Consider the following 15,430-nt stretch of genomic DNA (forward strand, 5'->3'; position numbering starts at 1 on the left):
ATAAGGATCAAATTTTCTTCAGAAAATGGCTTCTCGCTAACAATTGTGCAGCCTGACTGCAGTCCTGTGCTCTAATTGCTCCTCTGTAGATTAAACATACATGCTTTCATAAATTTTTCCTTATTTTTGAATATTTATAACAATTTTTCATTCTTTATAATAAATCTGAATTTTTAATAATCAATTACACTAGTACTTTTAAGATTTTTACCCTTTGTCAGATTTCTTAAATTTCCTCTACTTCGGATGCTCAAATAATTAGGATTTTTAAAGAAAAAGCAAAAGTGGCTCATATGTCCTTAAAGCGCGATTATTTTTCTTTAAAAACCCGTTTTATTTTTTGAAATTGGCCAATTTCTTGAAAAACTACGTTACTTTTGATAAAAAAAGTCAATTTTGCGGAATTTCCAGGTTTTTTTTCATATTTACCAAATTATTCAACATTTTTTGAAAAATTAAGAGAATATTGTTATTACCATTGTTTTCTACACTAAAAAAAGAAGAAAATAATCTACATTAAAGTTCTTTCACTGCACATAGAAAGCATTGTGCTACAGTACAAGTTTGGGGTGTAGGGGAACCCCGGTTTACCATTAGAAGATGAGCCAGCTCAGTTTACCAGTCTAGGGTGAAAAATGCAGTAAACCTGTTTTTAATTAACTGCAATAAATATTTATCTCATTGCGAAATCCCAGAAGAGCAAAAATTTCATTTATTTACCAAATAATACACTTTTTTGTTTTTTTCTTATAGTTGGAGCCATGTACGTATGCATGCTGTATGCGATTTTATTCCTTAAACTGTGGTCCTACGTGCAAGTAAACTTGTGGTGCCGTCTCAGCAACATAATTAAAAATACGAGCCAGGGTAAAATGCGAAGGCAGTCACTCTCTTACAACAATTTGCAAGGTAATTCATTATCTAAATTTGACATTTTTAACTTCTCCACTAAAAAACGGACCTGATTATAAAATTTTACATGCTTTATCTAACATTTTCATTGTGAAACTTAATAAACAAATGAATTATTTGGCTATTTTTCAGCATTTAAACTTGTTTTTTAGTGTAATCAACTGTTAATAACATTTTTTTTCAACTTTTTTCGATAGTTCGATGACGATATATTATTATTTTTATCAATAATATAGTTTAAAAATTTGTCTCGGCTAATGCAGTTGTAAACTAAATTTTTTTTTCTTTTTTTGTGTAATATAATTATAATTAAATTGTTAATAAAAACAATAATAGTGTATCGTTAACGAACTTTGAAAAAAAGTTAAAAAATGTGTTATTAACAGTTGATTACAAAAAAAAACCAAGTTTAAATGCTCAAAAATAGCCAAAAAATGCATTTGTTAATTAATTTCGGTTCAACAATTATCATATGTTATCAATTCATAGCGAAAAATCATTGTTAAATAACTGGCTTCTAATTCCGTGGAAAAAGCGGTATTTTATACATAAATACATAAAATGATAAAAATTTGTTTAAATAATTGCTTTTCACAATAATAAATAGTTTAGTGTCATCAAAATGTTCTTAAAAATTTAGAAGTCAGTTATTCACAGTTAATCGCATAATAAAAATCAAGTTTTTACCTCCAAAAAGAGTCAAATAGTGCATTTGTTAATTAAGGTAGTTTAAACAATTATTAATTTTTATTTGCGGGCCAAATATCATACTTAGGTTTTATTTCCAAGTAAAACGTGATCGATTCCATAGAAGGAACTTTATTCCAAGAAAAATACCTGATATGGGTATTTGTTTATAAAAATTGTTTTGAAAATAACAAATTAATCATACACTTTTAAGAATTTACCTGCAAAACTCTTTTTGTCCATAAATTGTTCAAATTTAGTGCGAATCAAGTGACGAAGCGCCGTCCATCCCCACGAAACCATTTTCATTCACTCATTTGTTTATAACAAATTCAATACATTTTTTAACATTTACTTTGCGGCGGTACGTGTTTTTTGGATAGTTGCTTTCAATTTTCTAGGTATTTTTGATTGAATTACAGAATTTTTCAAAAATTGGTATACTTTCAAAGTCAATATTTGTACATTCTCATCCTAATGAGAAGGTATTGGTTTTTTTTTCATTTTTATTATTAAATAAACCAAAAAATCAACAGAAATTAAAAAATTGGCCATGAAAGTTTGATGCGGAATTTTATTAGCTTTCATTTAAAAAAAAGTTAAAATCGGATAATAATTGTCTTCTGAAAATCAATTTGCCCACGGACGTTTTTTTGCCCCACTGTGCACCGTTCGGCAAACAAAAGGTTCTGGGCTCGAATCCCAGCGGAGTTGAAAGGCTTTGATTTTTTAACAGAAAATTTTATTTATAGTTTAATTCAAAAAATTCTATCTTGTCTTCATGGTGTAAAAATATCTCTAAGGTTTCTTGAGTCAATTGGGTTGATACCATATATTTCTAATTTGCGTTGATAAATACGGAATCTTCTCTTAGAACTGATGAAGATTACTGAATTATGAATCTTAGATAAAAAAAATTTTTTAATTGTGTATGTTAGAAGGGCTGGAAATCGTAAAGTTTTGTGTGCGAAAAACTTGCTTGCACCCGTAGCTCAGTTGGTAGAGCAGTCGTTCAGAAAATCAAGGTCGTGGGCTCGAATTCCAGCGGAGTTCAAAGGGCTTTACTTTTTTTACAGAATGTTTTTGATCGCTTCTCACAGTAAAAATAAATACTTGAACTTGTATTTCACTTAATTTGAGATTTGACTTAAAAAAAAAAAACACTACCTCGTAGCAAGAAATTTGAACCGACGTCATTTTTCTTTTTCCAATCACCTACAGTTCTTATTATCGACTTTCGAACTGCTTCTACCTTTGTGTCAGAGGATATTGTAGAGCTTAAACTGCCAGTTCATATATCTTAAAGGGGACAATGAAAAAAGGGAAGAAGGAAATATAGCTCTCACAATTTAATCTGGCCGCAAAACGAGTTTTCCGATGTTACAATCCTCGGCAATTTTCACCAGACCATTTTCATGTTCTTTGATTGCCCTCAATCTGACATCCAGATCTTTTTTGAGCCTAATTAAATGTACCTAATATTTTAAAAGCTGACAATTTTTTTGGAATAGGAAATTTTCGAAAACAATTATTATTTTGATTTGAAGCAGGGAATTAAATTACACTCCAATTCCCATATAATAATAATTTCGGGGTTTGCCTCGCACTAGCGTAATATTGCATACTATTGCGCAATATACTCTACTGAGTACTCGCGCACTCCGGTCATTCCAATGGTAATATCGACCGCCTCTCGAACTCCCTCCTGAAAACAGTGCTAAGAAAAGTGTTTAAATTAATTTTAAGGGATCTTTCAGCGCCCCTCAATGATTCAAGCCAGGAAATTGACATATCCTAAAAAGAAAACCACAGAATATTTTTTAAATGAAGTATTGGGGTTGGTAATCATATCAAAATAAGCACAGAAAGTGTCCCGTACCGAGAAAGTTATTTGGATTAATTTAAGGGAATGTTTTAGCATCCCTTAAAGATTGAAGCAAGGAAATCGAAATTTCCAATCAATGAAGACCACAGGAGAATTTTCTCATTAAACTATAACAATTATACTTTCTGTATAAAATAAGCTTTCCCTTACCGTCTTTTAACTATTTTTGTTAAAAATTCGGTTTTTTTGTCTAAAATTAATTTTTTTAGCTGAACATGTAACTTTTTTTTGACAATTAATCCTTTTTATTGGGAATGCAAGTGTCTGGTTCCAAATTCTTCTATTTTATGAAAAATTCGTGTTTGTTTTTATAAAATTAATCTTTTTGGTTGAAAATGGATGTTTTTGTTTGGAAATTAATTTTTTTATTGAAAGTTGAAGAGTTTATTTGCAATTTTTTTTTCTTTTTGGACTGAAAAATATTCCTCAGTTAAATATTAAACTCATGTTGGAAAATCTTATTTTTTGGTTGAATTCAATTGTATTTCATTAAAAATTTAAAAAATTTCAGTTGAGATATAAACTATTACATTTTTAGTTTAGAATTAATATTTTGGAATGAAAATTTAACTATCTTGTAGACTGTTCAACTACTTTCTTAAAAATGAATTTTATTATTTAAAGAATCATAAGTTTTATTGACAAATTCATCGCTTTGGTTGAAAAATGTAACTATTTTTTTTAAAATTATGTTTATGTTGTTTTAAAATTATTTCCTTTGGCTGAAAATGTAACTTTCACGATTCCAATAATCTATCTTTTTAGTTGAGAATACATCTCTGTGGATGATTTTCAATTTTTTTCAGCTGAAAATCCAAGTATTTGGTTGAAAATATATCTTTTTTAGGAGAAAATTAATTAATTTGATTAAAAATGTATCACTTCAGTAAAAAAAATCATATTTTCAAACAGTAAATTAAAACTATTTGGTAGAAATTAATCTCCTTGGTTTTTAATGTTTTTGCGGTAAGTTTAACAAATTCAGTTAAAGATATATCATTTCAATTGAAAATGTATCTTTTTTGTTTGTTTTAAATTCAACTATTCTAATTGAACTTTCATAATTTTAGTTAAAAATTAATTTTTTTTATTGAAAATTGAACTACTTCATTTTCAGTTTAAAATTAATGTTTTTCGTTTAAAATCCAACTATTACAATTGAACATTAATTATTTCAGTTACTTTAAAATCTATCAGCTTGATTGTAAACTGATATTTTTTAGTTGTAAGTTCATCTTTTCTTGTCTAAAATTCAACCACTCCAATCGAACATTCATAATTTTATTTGAAAATCCTTCACTTTGATTGAAAATTAATTTTCTTGACTTAAAATGTCACTATTTCATTTATGGTTCAAAAATGTTCATTTATAATTAAAAATTCAACTATTTGGTTGAAAGTTGATCTTTTTTAGTTAAAAATTAATTTTTTTTTGTCTAAAAATCAATTATTCTAATTGAAAATTTATTTCCCGGAAGTTAGATCCGCAAACTTCTTTTTTGTAAAAAATTTAAGTTGTGCTACATTGTGATAGACTTGTGATTATTTGTGCCGTAAATGGTTTTTTGAAAAATCAAAAATTACGGGCACAATTTTTAAAAAACGTTTTTTTTTTCTAGATGCGCAAGTACTTACTAGAATAAGAAGAAAGGTTGTGCTAGGCGGCTTGAAGTTTACACAATTTTTTGCAAGAAATAAAAATCCCAAAAACATAACCGTTTAAAAAAACCAGAAACCAGAAAAATGTATTATTTTTTAAAATCTCGAAGAACCAAAACTGGTGCTAGGTCGTGCTCGATAAATGCTGTCTTTATTCCCTCTAACAAAATTACATGAGATCAACAGTTCTTATAATAAAATTCAAGAAGTAAAACTCAAAAAACATAAAGATCCAATAATAGCTAAATTTCGAAAAAATAAAACTTGTGCTAAGTTCTGCTCGAAAAATTCAGTCTTTATTCCCTCTAACAAAATTACGTTAGATCAACAGTTCTCATATGAAAACTCAAAAGGCAAACTCAAAAACACAAAATGTCAAAAAATAGTCAAATTCCGAAATTTTACTTTTTTGTGTTTTAGGCACATTTTGAGTTTTCATAAGAGAACGGTTGATTTCACGTAATTTTGTTAGAGGGAATAAAGACTTCATTTGCCGAACACAGCTTAGCACCAGTTTTATTTTTTCGAAATTTGACTATTGTTTGACATTTTGTTTTTTGAGCTTACATTTAGAGTTTTCGTATGCGAACTGCTGATTTCACGTAATTTTGTTAGAGGGAATAAAGACAGCATTTGTCGAGTACAATTCAGCAGAAGTTTTAGTTTTTCGAAATGTAGTTATTTTTGGATATTTTATGTTTTTTGTGTTTTAACTACATTTCTAGTTTTCATATGAGAACGGTTGATCTCACGTAATTTCTTTAGAGGGAATAAGGACTGCATTTGTCGAGCAGCACTTAGCACAAGTTTTAGTTTTTCGAAATTTTACTATTTTTGGACATGTGTTTTTTGAGTTTACCTTTTGAGTTTTCATATGAGAACTGTTGATCTCAAGTACTTTTGTTGGATGGGATAAAGACTGCATTTGTCGAGAACAACTCAGCACTAGTTTTATTTTTTCGAAATTTGACTATTTTTGGTCATTTTATGTTTTTTGAGTTTACATTTTGAGTTTTTATATGAGAACTGTTGATTTCACGTAATTTTGTTAGAGGGAATAAAAACTGCATTTGTCGAGCACCACTTAGCACAAGTTTTATTTTTTCGAAATTAAATAATTTTTTTTTTTTTAAACGGTTAGGATTTTGGAATTTTTATTTCTTGCACGAAATTGTGTATAGTTCGAGCCGCCTAGCACAACCTTTCTTTTTACTCTATTAAGAAGTTGCGGATCTAGCAAAAAAAAGTTTTTCAAAAATTGTGCCCGTAATTTTTGATTTTTCAAAAACCATTTACGGCAAAAATGAGCACAAGTCTAGCACAATTTAGCACAACTTAAATTTTTTACAAAAAATAAGTTTGCGGATCTAACTTCCGGGACATTGAAAATTTATCATTTCGTTTGAAAATCCATTAGTTTAATTGAAAATTAATTTTGTTGGCTGAAAATTTGAATGAAAATTCAATTCTTTGTTTGAAAAATAATTTATTCAACTAAAAATATAACTATTCAATTTTTGCTTGATTATTCATCTTTTTTTATTTGAAAATTCATGTATTTTGTTGAAAAATCATATTTTTTTATAGAAAATTAATTTCTTTGTTTGAAAATTACCTTCTTGTTTGTAAATTCATCTTATTGGTTAGAAATTCAAGTATTCTAGTTAAATATTCATAATTTTAGTAGAAAATTTATTTTTGGATTGGAAATAGAACTTCTTAGTTGAAACTGTTTTGTCAAAAATTCAACTTTCTGGTTTAAAATTCCAATATTTCATTTGAAAATTGATCATTTTAGTTTAAAATTCATCTTTTTTGGGTTACAAATTTTTTTTCTGTTGAAAAATTAATTTTTTCAATTGAAAACGTAACAATTTAATTTTTGGTTGATTATTTATCTTTTTTAGTTTAAAATTCATGTATGTTGTTGAAAAATCATTTTTTTTGTAGGTAATGAATATTCATTAGCTTGTAAATTCATGTCTGTTTGGAAATTCAAGTATTTTAGTTGGCTGGAAATAAAACTTTTTAGTTGAAACTCTTTCGTGAAAAATTCAACTTTCTGGTTTCAAATGCTACTTTTTCATTCGAATATTTGTCATTTCAGTTGAAAATTTATCAGTTTGGTTAAAAATTATTTTTTTATCGAAAATTAAATTTTATCGACTAAAAATGTAACTATTTGATTTTTGTTTAAGTATCTATCTTTTTCAGTTTTTAAACTCATGTATTTTGTTGACATGTTTTTTGATAGAATTTAAAAAAAATTAATCTTCTTGTTTGTAAGTTCATATTTTTGTTAAAAAATTCAAACCTTAGGTTTAAAATTCCTCCAATTCATTTGAAGATGTATAATTTTAGTAAAAAATTCATCAGTTTAGCTGAAAAATTTTTTTAGTAGAAAATTAATCTGTTCAAATGAAAACCTAAGTATACATTTTTTGGTTGATCATTTATCTCTTTTAGTTTAAAATTCATGTATTTTGTTAAAAAATCATCTTTTTGCTAGGATATTAATTTATTTGTTTGAAAATTATCTTCTGGCTTCAATTTTTATTTGATTATTTATCTTTTTTATCTCAAAATGCATGTCTTTTATTTAAGAACCATCTTTTTGGTTGAAAATGCAAGTATTCCAGTTAAATATTTATTATTTTAGTAGAATATAATTATATTTTTCGGCTGAAAATAAAACTTCTAAGTTTCAAGATATAAGTTAACTACTCTATTTTTGGTCTAAGCTTGAGCTTTTTCAGTTCGAAATTAAATTATTTGTTTAAAAATTCATTTATACAATTGAAACTGCAATATCGTTGATTTAAAAATCAAATTTAAATTCATGAACGTTTCAGACAAATTTATGTAATGATTAATTATGTTCTTAATATTATTTATTAATTTAATTAATCGAGGCTGCTAATATATTTATAAATATCTTGTAATATAATTTTTCTAACTTAAACTCATCAATTGGATCCCTATAAACAAAAATAAACATTATTTATAATAAACTCGCAAAAAGTGTATACAAAATCCGAGTAGATTGTTTTAAAAAGTTCGAAACATTTGTATTGCTCCCTTCTATGAAAATTAATACCTGGAAAAAATTTGAGATACCTGAAGAAATCTGCCATTGTCAGGATTTCTTTTTTTTGAGGATTTGAGTGGACACCCTATATATTTAAGGGGAATTTCCGGTATAAAAAAGTTATGTAAAATTATAAAAAATGGATGTAAATTATAGAGTCCTGAATTATTTCCCTGCAGTTCCTGGGCTGAAGCAGAATGGGTACGAATCGGATGAGGGAAAGAACGAAACAGAGGGCAGTATAACTCTTGTACAGTATCCGGATAATTTGACTCTTCGGGACCTATACTATTACATCCTGGCTCCAACCCTATGCTACGAATTGAATTTTCCCAGAACTCAAAGAATTCGTAAAAGGTAAGAAAACAGGTGATTTAAATTTTCTTGTTTTCGATTTTTTCGAAGCGATAACTTTTTTATGGCAGGGTGTGAACTCGCAAAACTGGGTAACGCTTCCAGGGTCACGCTTCCTCTTCTCTATCTTTTCTTCGCTTCTCCCGGTGACTGACTCTTTTACTCCCTCTCCTTCTCTATTTCTCCTTCGCTTCTTCCGCTTTTCTCCCTCCACCTCGCGCGCTCTCTCCAAATCTCTCTCTCTCTCGAATCAGTCTCTCTCTCTCTCGAATCAGTCTCTCTCTCTCTCGAATCAGTCTCTCTCTCTCTCGTTCGTTCTCTTTTCCTCCCTCCTTCGCTCTGACACTCACACTGAGTCTCTGACTATATTAGCAGTGTACAGCGGCATGCGCTTATATACATATAACAGCGTATAGCGGCATGCGTTACATAATATGGAGTTATCAGTTCTATTGAGCATCCCAAGATAGTTCACCTTTTTATTTTTCATTTTTTTATTTACGATTTTATTGATATTTATTTGTCTCATACCGTGGCAAGGACCAAATAAGAAGATACTCCTAAAATTAGATTCAAAGGGGTACTGTAGAGAAAATAATAGAGGAAACTGTCGGATGGACTTCCGACCTACTTTAAACTAGTTGTAGCTCACTTGTTCAAATATAAATATTTTGTGCCGGACGCTTATGACTTATACATTCTGAGTACATCGTGCGAGAAACTTCTTTGATATGAGGTAAAAATGCAGCTTTTCAAATTTTGTTTCTAAATTCGAGAATTTAGTTCTCAATTGCAAAAATAGATATGGATTAGAAAAAGTATATTTTCTCTTATCTATCTACTATCTATCACAAACCCTGAGGATGGAAATCTACATTATTTATCAATTTACTTCTCAAGGAACAGAAATTCTTAACGTATTTTCAGACTACATGCAGCTATGAACTAACATTTTTTTAAATTAAACTTTTTCTGAAAAAATATCTTGTTTTCCGCTCCGATTGGAATCGATTCACAGGTATTCCGATTGCCGTTTGGGTGCTTTTACCACTAAGCTACTAAAGAGATCGATAGAGGAATTTTTTTTTCAAAAATTCACGCTGCCTTTGTTTAAAGCTCCATCTAGTGTGAAAAGACGTGACGAATTCATGTTGTTATTTGAGGTAAATTGAGTTAAAATTAATCCTTTTATTTAAAAATGCTTTTTTTTAGTTTGAAATTTAACTTTTTGATTAAGAATTCTTGAATTTTGTTAAAAATTCGTTTTTTTGTAGTAAATTAATATTTTTGCTTAAAAATATCTCTTTTATAATATGCAGATTTAATTTTTTATTTCAGAATCATTGAATTTTGTTAAAAATTCGTCTTTTTTAGAGTAAATTAATCTTTTTGTTTCAAAATTCATTTTTTTTAAATTGAGCATTCAACTTTTTGGTTGAGAAATCTTAAATTTTGTTAAAAATTCGTGTTTTTTAAATAAAATTAATCTTGTTGTTTTCAAATTTATCTTTTTTGTTAAAAATTTTACAACCAGGTTTTAAAGTTATACTACTTTCTCAAAAATTGAAACAATTCTTTCTTTCTTAAAAATTCAACTGTGCGGTTGAGAATTCTTGAATTTTATTAAAAATTCTGCATTTTAGGCAGAATATTAATCTTTTTGTTTAAAAATTCTACTTTTTTACTTGAAAATTTGCCTTTTTTGATAGAAAATTAATCTTTTTGTTTAAAGTTTTTTCTCGTTTTATTTAAAAATGTAACAACTATGTTTTTAAGTTGAAATACTTTCTTAAAAATAGAGAATTCTTTAATTTTATTGAAAATTTTGCTTTTTTTCTCTTTCTGCATTATTGGTAACATATTAATCTTTTTGTTTAAAAATTCTATTTTTTTACTCAAAAATTGAACTTTATGGTTGAGAATTCATGCATTTTGTTAAAAATTAAAAATTTTTTTAAATTGATTATTTTGGTTACAAATTTAAAGACTATGTTTTAAAGTTGAACTACTTTATTAAAAGGTGGAACAAAATTTGTCTTTCTCTCTGAATAATTTACCGTTTGGTTGAGTATTCAGAGTATTAAGAATTCTTGATTTTTGTTAAAAATTCGTCCTGTGGTAGCAAAATTTTTTTCTAATGCATAATTTTAAATCCAAAATTCAACATTTTGTTTGAGAACTCTGAAATTTTATTAAAAATGCGTCTTTTTTGTAGTAAATCGATATTTTATTTTTAATTCTTCTTTTTTAGTTTAAATTTCAACTTCTTGGTTCGGAATTCATGAATTTTGTTAAAAATTCGTTTTTTCGGGTAGTAAATAAATATTTTGTTTAAAAATTATCCTTTTTAATTACAAAATCATCTTTCTGGTTGAGACTTTTTTAATTTTATTCGAAATTCATCTTTTTTGGGGGAAAATTAGTCTTTTTGTTTGAAAATTCATCATTTTGGTTAAAAATGTGAAAACTAGGTTATGGAGTTGAACAACTTTCCTAAAAATTGAGAATTCTTGAATTTTATTAAAAATTCTTTTTTTGGTAAATTAATCTTTTTGCTTAAAAAATCATATTCTTGTGTGGCAAATTAATCCTTTTGTTTAAAAATTTATCTTTTTTAGTTAAAAACTCAACTTTTAAGTCGAGAATTCTTGAATTTGATTGAAAATTAGTAGTTTTTGGTGATATATTATTCTTTTTTTCATTTAAAAATTCAACTTCTTAGTTGAGAGTTCTTGAACTTCATTAAAAATGTCTTCAAAATTCATCTTTTTAGTTACAAATTTAAAAAATAGGTTTTATAGTTGAACTGCTTTCTTGAAAATTAAAATTTGTTTACTCTTTCTTTCCTAAAAATTAAACTTTTTCATTGAAAATTCGTCTTTTTGTAGTAGATTAATCATTATGTTTCAAAATCAATCTTTTCAGTTGAAAATTTAACTGTTTGATACAGAATTATTGACTTTTGTTAAAAATCCATCTTTTTGTTTAAAAATTCATCTTTTTAGTCAAAAGTTTAAGAACTAGGTTTTGAAGTTGATCTTCCCAAAAATAAATTTTCTGGTTGGAGATTTAAAATTTCTTAAACTATTTTATAAAAATTCCTTTTTTTTTGTTAAAAATCATTTTTATTCTAGTTTAATTGAATATTCGACTTTTGGGTTGAGAGTTCTTGTATTTTGTTGGAAATTCGTCCTTCTTGGCATAAAATTAACTTTTTTATCAAAATTTCTTATTTTTGATGTGATAATTCTGGTGAAAAATTGTTATTTTTTTATATAATTTAAAATTACTTTTTAAAGAATTTTAAGTGGTTTGAAAGGAATAATAAAATTTTTTAAGATTACTAGGAGATTTGGAAATAATCTTTTATTTTGAAAAATTATTTGAAATTCAAATGAGTTTGAAAGATATTTAGAAACAGTGAAAAAATGTTAATAATATTACTAAATTAGAAAAATTTTGAAACAACATGTAGATATTTCAAGATCTTGAGATAAAATTTCGATGCATTTTAAGGATTTTTAAACTATTTAAAATTAAAATAATTTAACTTTTAATTTGGACAGGGACTTTATAATCTTTTACAAATTTGTAGTTGGCGCTGGAATTTATCCAGAATAATAATAATTTTGAATTGGAACCCGGGAATTTTAAGAAATTCCGAGATTGTACTGGAAACTTTCGAAAAGGAAGAAAAGTCTGAATTGGAACAGGAAATTTCACAAAAAATTTTAATTCTTAGTTGAAACTGAAAATTTTCGAAAAGTATCAAAATTCCGGATTTGAACAAGATATTTTCAATTTTTAATCAATTTTAAATTGGAAATGGAATTAATCCAGGTGAATACATATTCACAATGGAAAATAGAATTTTTCGAACAAAATTATTGTTTTGTGTTGAAACGAGGTATTTTCGAAAAAAAATTAAAATTATGAATTAGAACCGGGAATTAAAAAAAAAACTATATTTCTTACAATTAGTTGAAGTAGAGAATTTTTCAAAAAGAATTAAAATTATGATTTCGAACAGGGAATTTTTCGAAAACCATTACAATTCCGGATTTAAATAGGGTATTTTTAACAAATTCTCAGCTGGAATTAGAATTTAAAATTGCTTAAATGGTATAATTTAAAAAAATTTTAATAGATTAATTGATTCTTCAATTTAGATAATTGAAAATGATAACGTCGATATATATTTTCGGAACTGAGTCTGAATCTTTAAACTTTAGAATTTATAATAGTTTCAAATTTATCATATTTAGAAAAATTAAAAAGTTAGGGTTTTTAAGAAAATCTTTTTTGTTATTTTCTTCAAATTTTTAAACCACCATGCGGGCTAAACCATTTTTGAGGCCGGAAGAATTTTTTCTCCCTAGAAATGTAGTTTTTGAAATTTTTTCCGTGAACTATGAAAAATATCGCAAAAGAACAAGAGACATTTTTTGTAGAACTTTTTTAGACGTGCAAACTTTTATTCAAACATTTTTTCATATCTATCATTGTTTCCAACAAAAAGTATAAAGTTCATTTGTAACAAAAAAGAATTCTTCTGACTACAAAAGTTATTTAGCAAGAATCAAACTTACAATACATATATATATATATATATATATATTGATTCATTATCAAAATATAAGCAAAAAAATTGACAACAAATTTAAAGATGGGTTTTTTGAGAAAATGTATTTTTAATTTTTTTAGAAAAACCGCTGCCATTTTGTTAATTTAAAAGTTTTTTCCATTTTAAGGAGGATTTTGAAGAAAGACGATGAACGTATTAGAATCCAAAAGAAAATAATAAATATCGCAATTTGCGGGAAATTTATAGAGGTTTAATGAAAAAATGGGTTTTTTGAAAAAAAGCACAAAATTCAAAAACGTACAACTTTTTAGAAAAAATTCTGTTTCCAAATCAGAAAAGTACTTAGCGAAAAAAAACGTAATTCGCCCTGAAAGAGTAAATTTGTAACCAAAAATGGAATAGTTAAAAAATTTATTTAAGTCATTAAAAAAAAAATACAAATTTTCCGCTAGATAGTTTTTTCACGCATTTATTGAACTTTCAAGATAAAATGAGACTAATATTCTATAAAAAACAGTTGAATTGTCAAATCAAAAGTACGAAATTTTTATTAAAACAGTTAATTTTATATACAAAATATAACAAAATAAGTAACTTTTCAAACAAAAAAAAAAAGGAATTTTGAACAAAACTGTTTAATTTCCAACCAAAGAGATCAATTTTTAACTAAAAAAGTAGATATACTTCAAAAACTAGTTGTTAAATTTTCAATCAAAAAGATGAACTTTTGAATAAAAATATTAATTTACTACTAAAAAAGACGAGCTTTCAATAAAATTCAAGAATTCTCAATCAAAAACTTTAATTTTCAGGGAAGAAAGGAAAAAAATTTAATTTTCAAGAATGTAGTTCAACTATTCTCAAACAAAAAATTGAATTTTCCACGAAGAAATACCTTTTTAAACAAAAAAAAGATTGATTTACTACCGAAATTAAAATATTTTAAAGAAAATTCAAGAATTCTCAATGAAACAGTTGAATTTTCATGTAAAAAAAAATAATTGAATAAAAAGAAAAATTTATTACCAAAAAAGATTAATTTTTAATAAAATTCAAGAATCCTTTACGAAAAAGTTGAATTTTCAACTAAGAAAGATAAATGTTTAAATAAAAACATTAATTGACCAAAAAAAAAAGAAATTTAATAATCTTTCACAAAAAGGTTAATTTTCGACTTAAAAAAAGTATTTTTAAACAAAAGGATTAATTTGCTACCAAAAAATACGAATGTTGAACAAAATTCAATAATTCTAAATCAAAAAGTTTAATTTACAACTTCTGAATGTGAATTAAAGGTTTAGAGAATAATAAATATAGTAAGATGTACAAAATGACGTACGTCAGACCAAGTAAAAGACCAATGATGTGAAGAAGATCCTTTATTCCATTAGTAAAAAGTTGCCGACGTTTCATCAGGAAAAATCATCAATCCAATGTCAAAAAATTTTGTTTATTCAAGTCCTTATATTTAAGAAAAATTCAGAATTATTGATTGTTAATACAGGTTTTCATCGTTCTCATCTGAATTATTTCTGTAATTCTGATGTTAGCATTTTTCTTAAATAACATATTTAAAATAAGAAAGATTACAATAAAGTTATTATAAATTTTAAAAAGGTTTAAAATACTTTTGAATTTAAATTTAAAAGAGGAAACAGAACGTGCGTTCTGCTTCATATTAAAGGTTAACTTCGAGGTTTAGAGAAAAAAATTTGCCTAATTGTCTCTAAAAACAATATAAATATTTCACTCGCGAGAGATTATGCGATTTCAAGTGTAGGGCCCTGTCTGATTTGAAATGGATTACCAGTGGGCACAAAATTTAGCGACATCTTTACGACATTGTTACAACATCGTTACGACATCGTTACTACATCTTTACGACAACTTTACGAGATCCTAATTCCATGTAGTTTCGCTATCTTTACGATGTGGTAAAGGCATCGTCAGATCATGCGGCTTATTTACGATATCGTAAAGACAACGAAACGACATGGACATAGGATATCGTAAAGTTGTTGTAACGATGTCGTAAAGACGTTGCTAAATTCTGTGTCCACTGGGTTCGCTCTCAGCATAAAATGAAATTCGGGTTTCACCTGAAGACTACTTTACCGTCGGGGAAAGTAGAAATAGGGGCATGTGAGTGGAATTTCAGGGAGGCAAATTAATGGAGGTGAGAGAAAATAAGGGGATTTGTTAGGAGGGGAAGTAGGGGCGGTGTGGGGAAATGAAGAATGGCCAGGGGAAATAAAGCAGG

General features: G+C 26.8%; 1 protein-coding gene across 1 annotated transcript in view; it reads left to right on the forward strand.

Moving 5' to 3' along the window:
* Positions 1 to 15,430, forward strand: part of LOC117168258 (diacylglycerol O-acyltransferase 1) — a 71,202-nt gene that overhangs the window by 26,604 nt on the left and 29,168 nt on the right. The window contains exons 6-7 of the mRNA XM_033353761.1: positions 754 to 909; positions 8,411 to 8,588. Coding sequence (XP_033209652.1) covers positions 754 to 909; positions 8,411 to 8,588 — 334 coding nt within the window. The remainder of the gene's footprint in view (positions 1 to 753; positions 910 to 8,410; positions 8,589 to 15,430) is intronic.

The sequence above is a fragment of the Belonocnema kinseyi genome, chromosome 2 (genome assembly GCF_010883055.1).
Source record: "Belonocnema kinseyi isolate 2016_QV_RU_SX_M_011 chromosome 2, B_treatae_v1, whole genome shotgun sequence".
Classification (NCBI taxonomy): Eukaryota; Metazoa; Arthropoda; class Insecta; order Hymenoptera; family Cynipidae; genus Belonocnema; species Belonocnema kinseyi.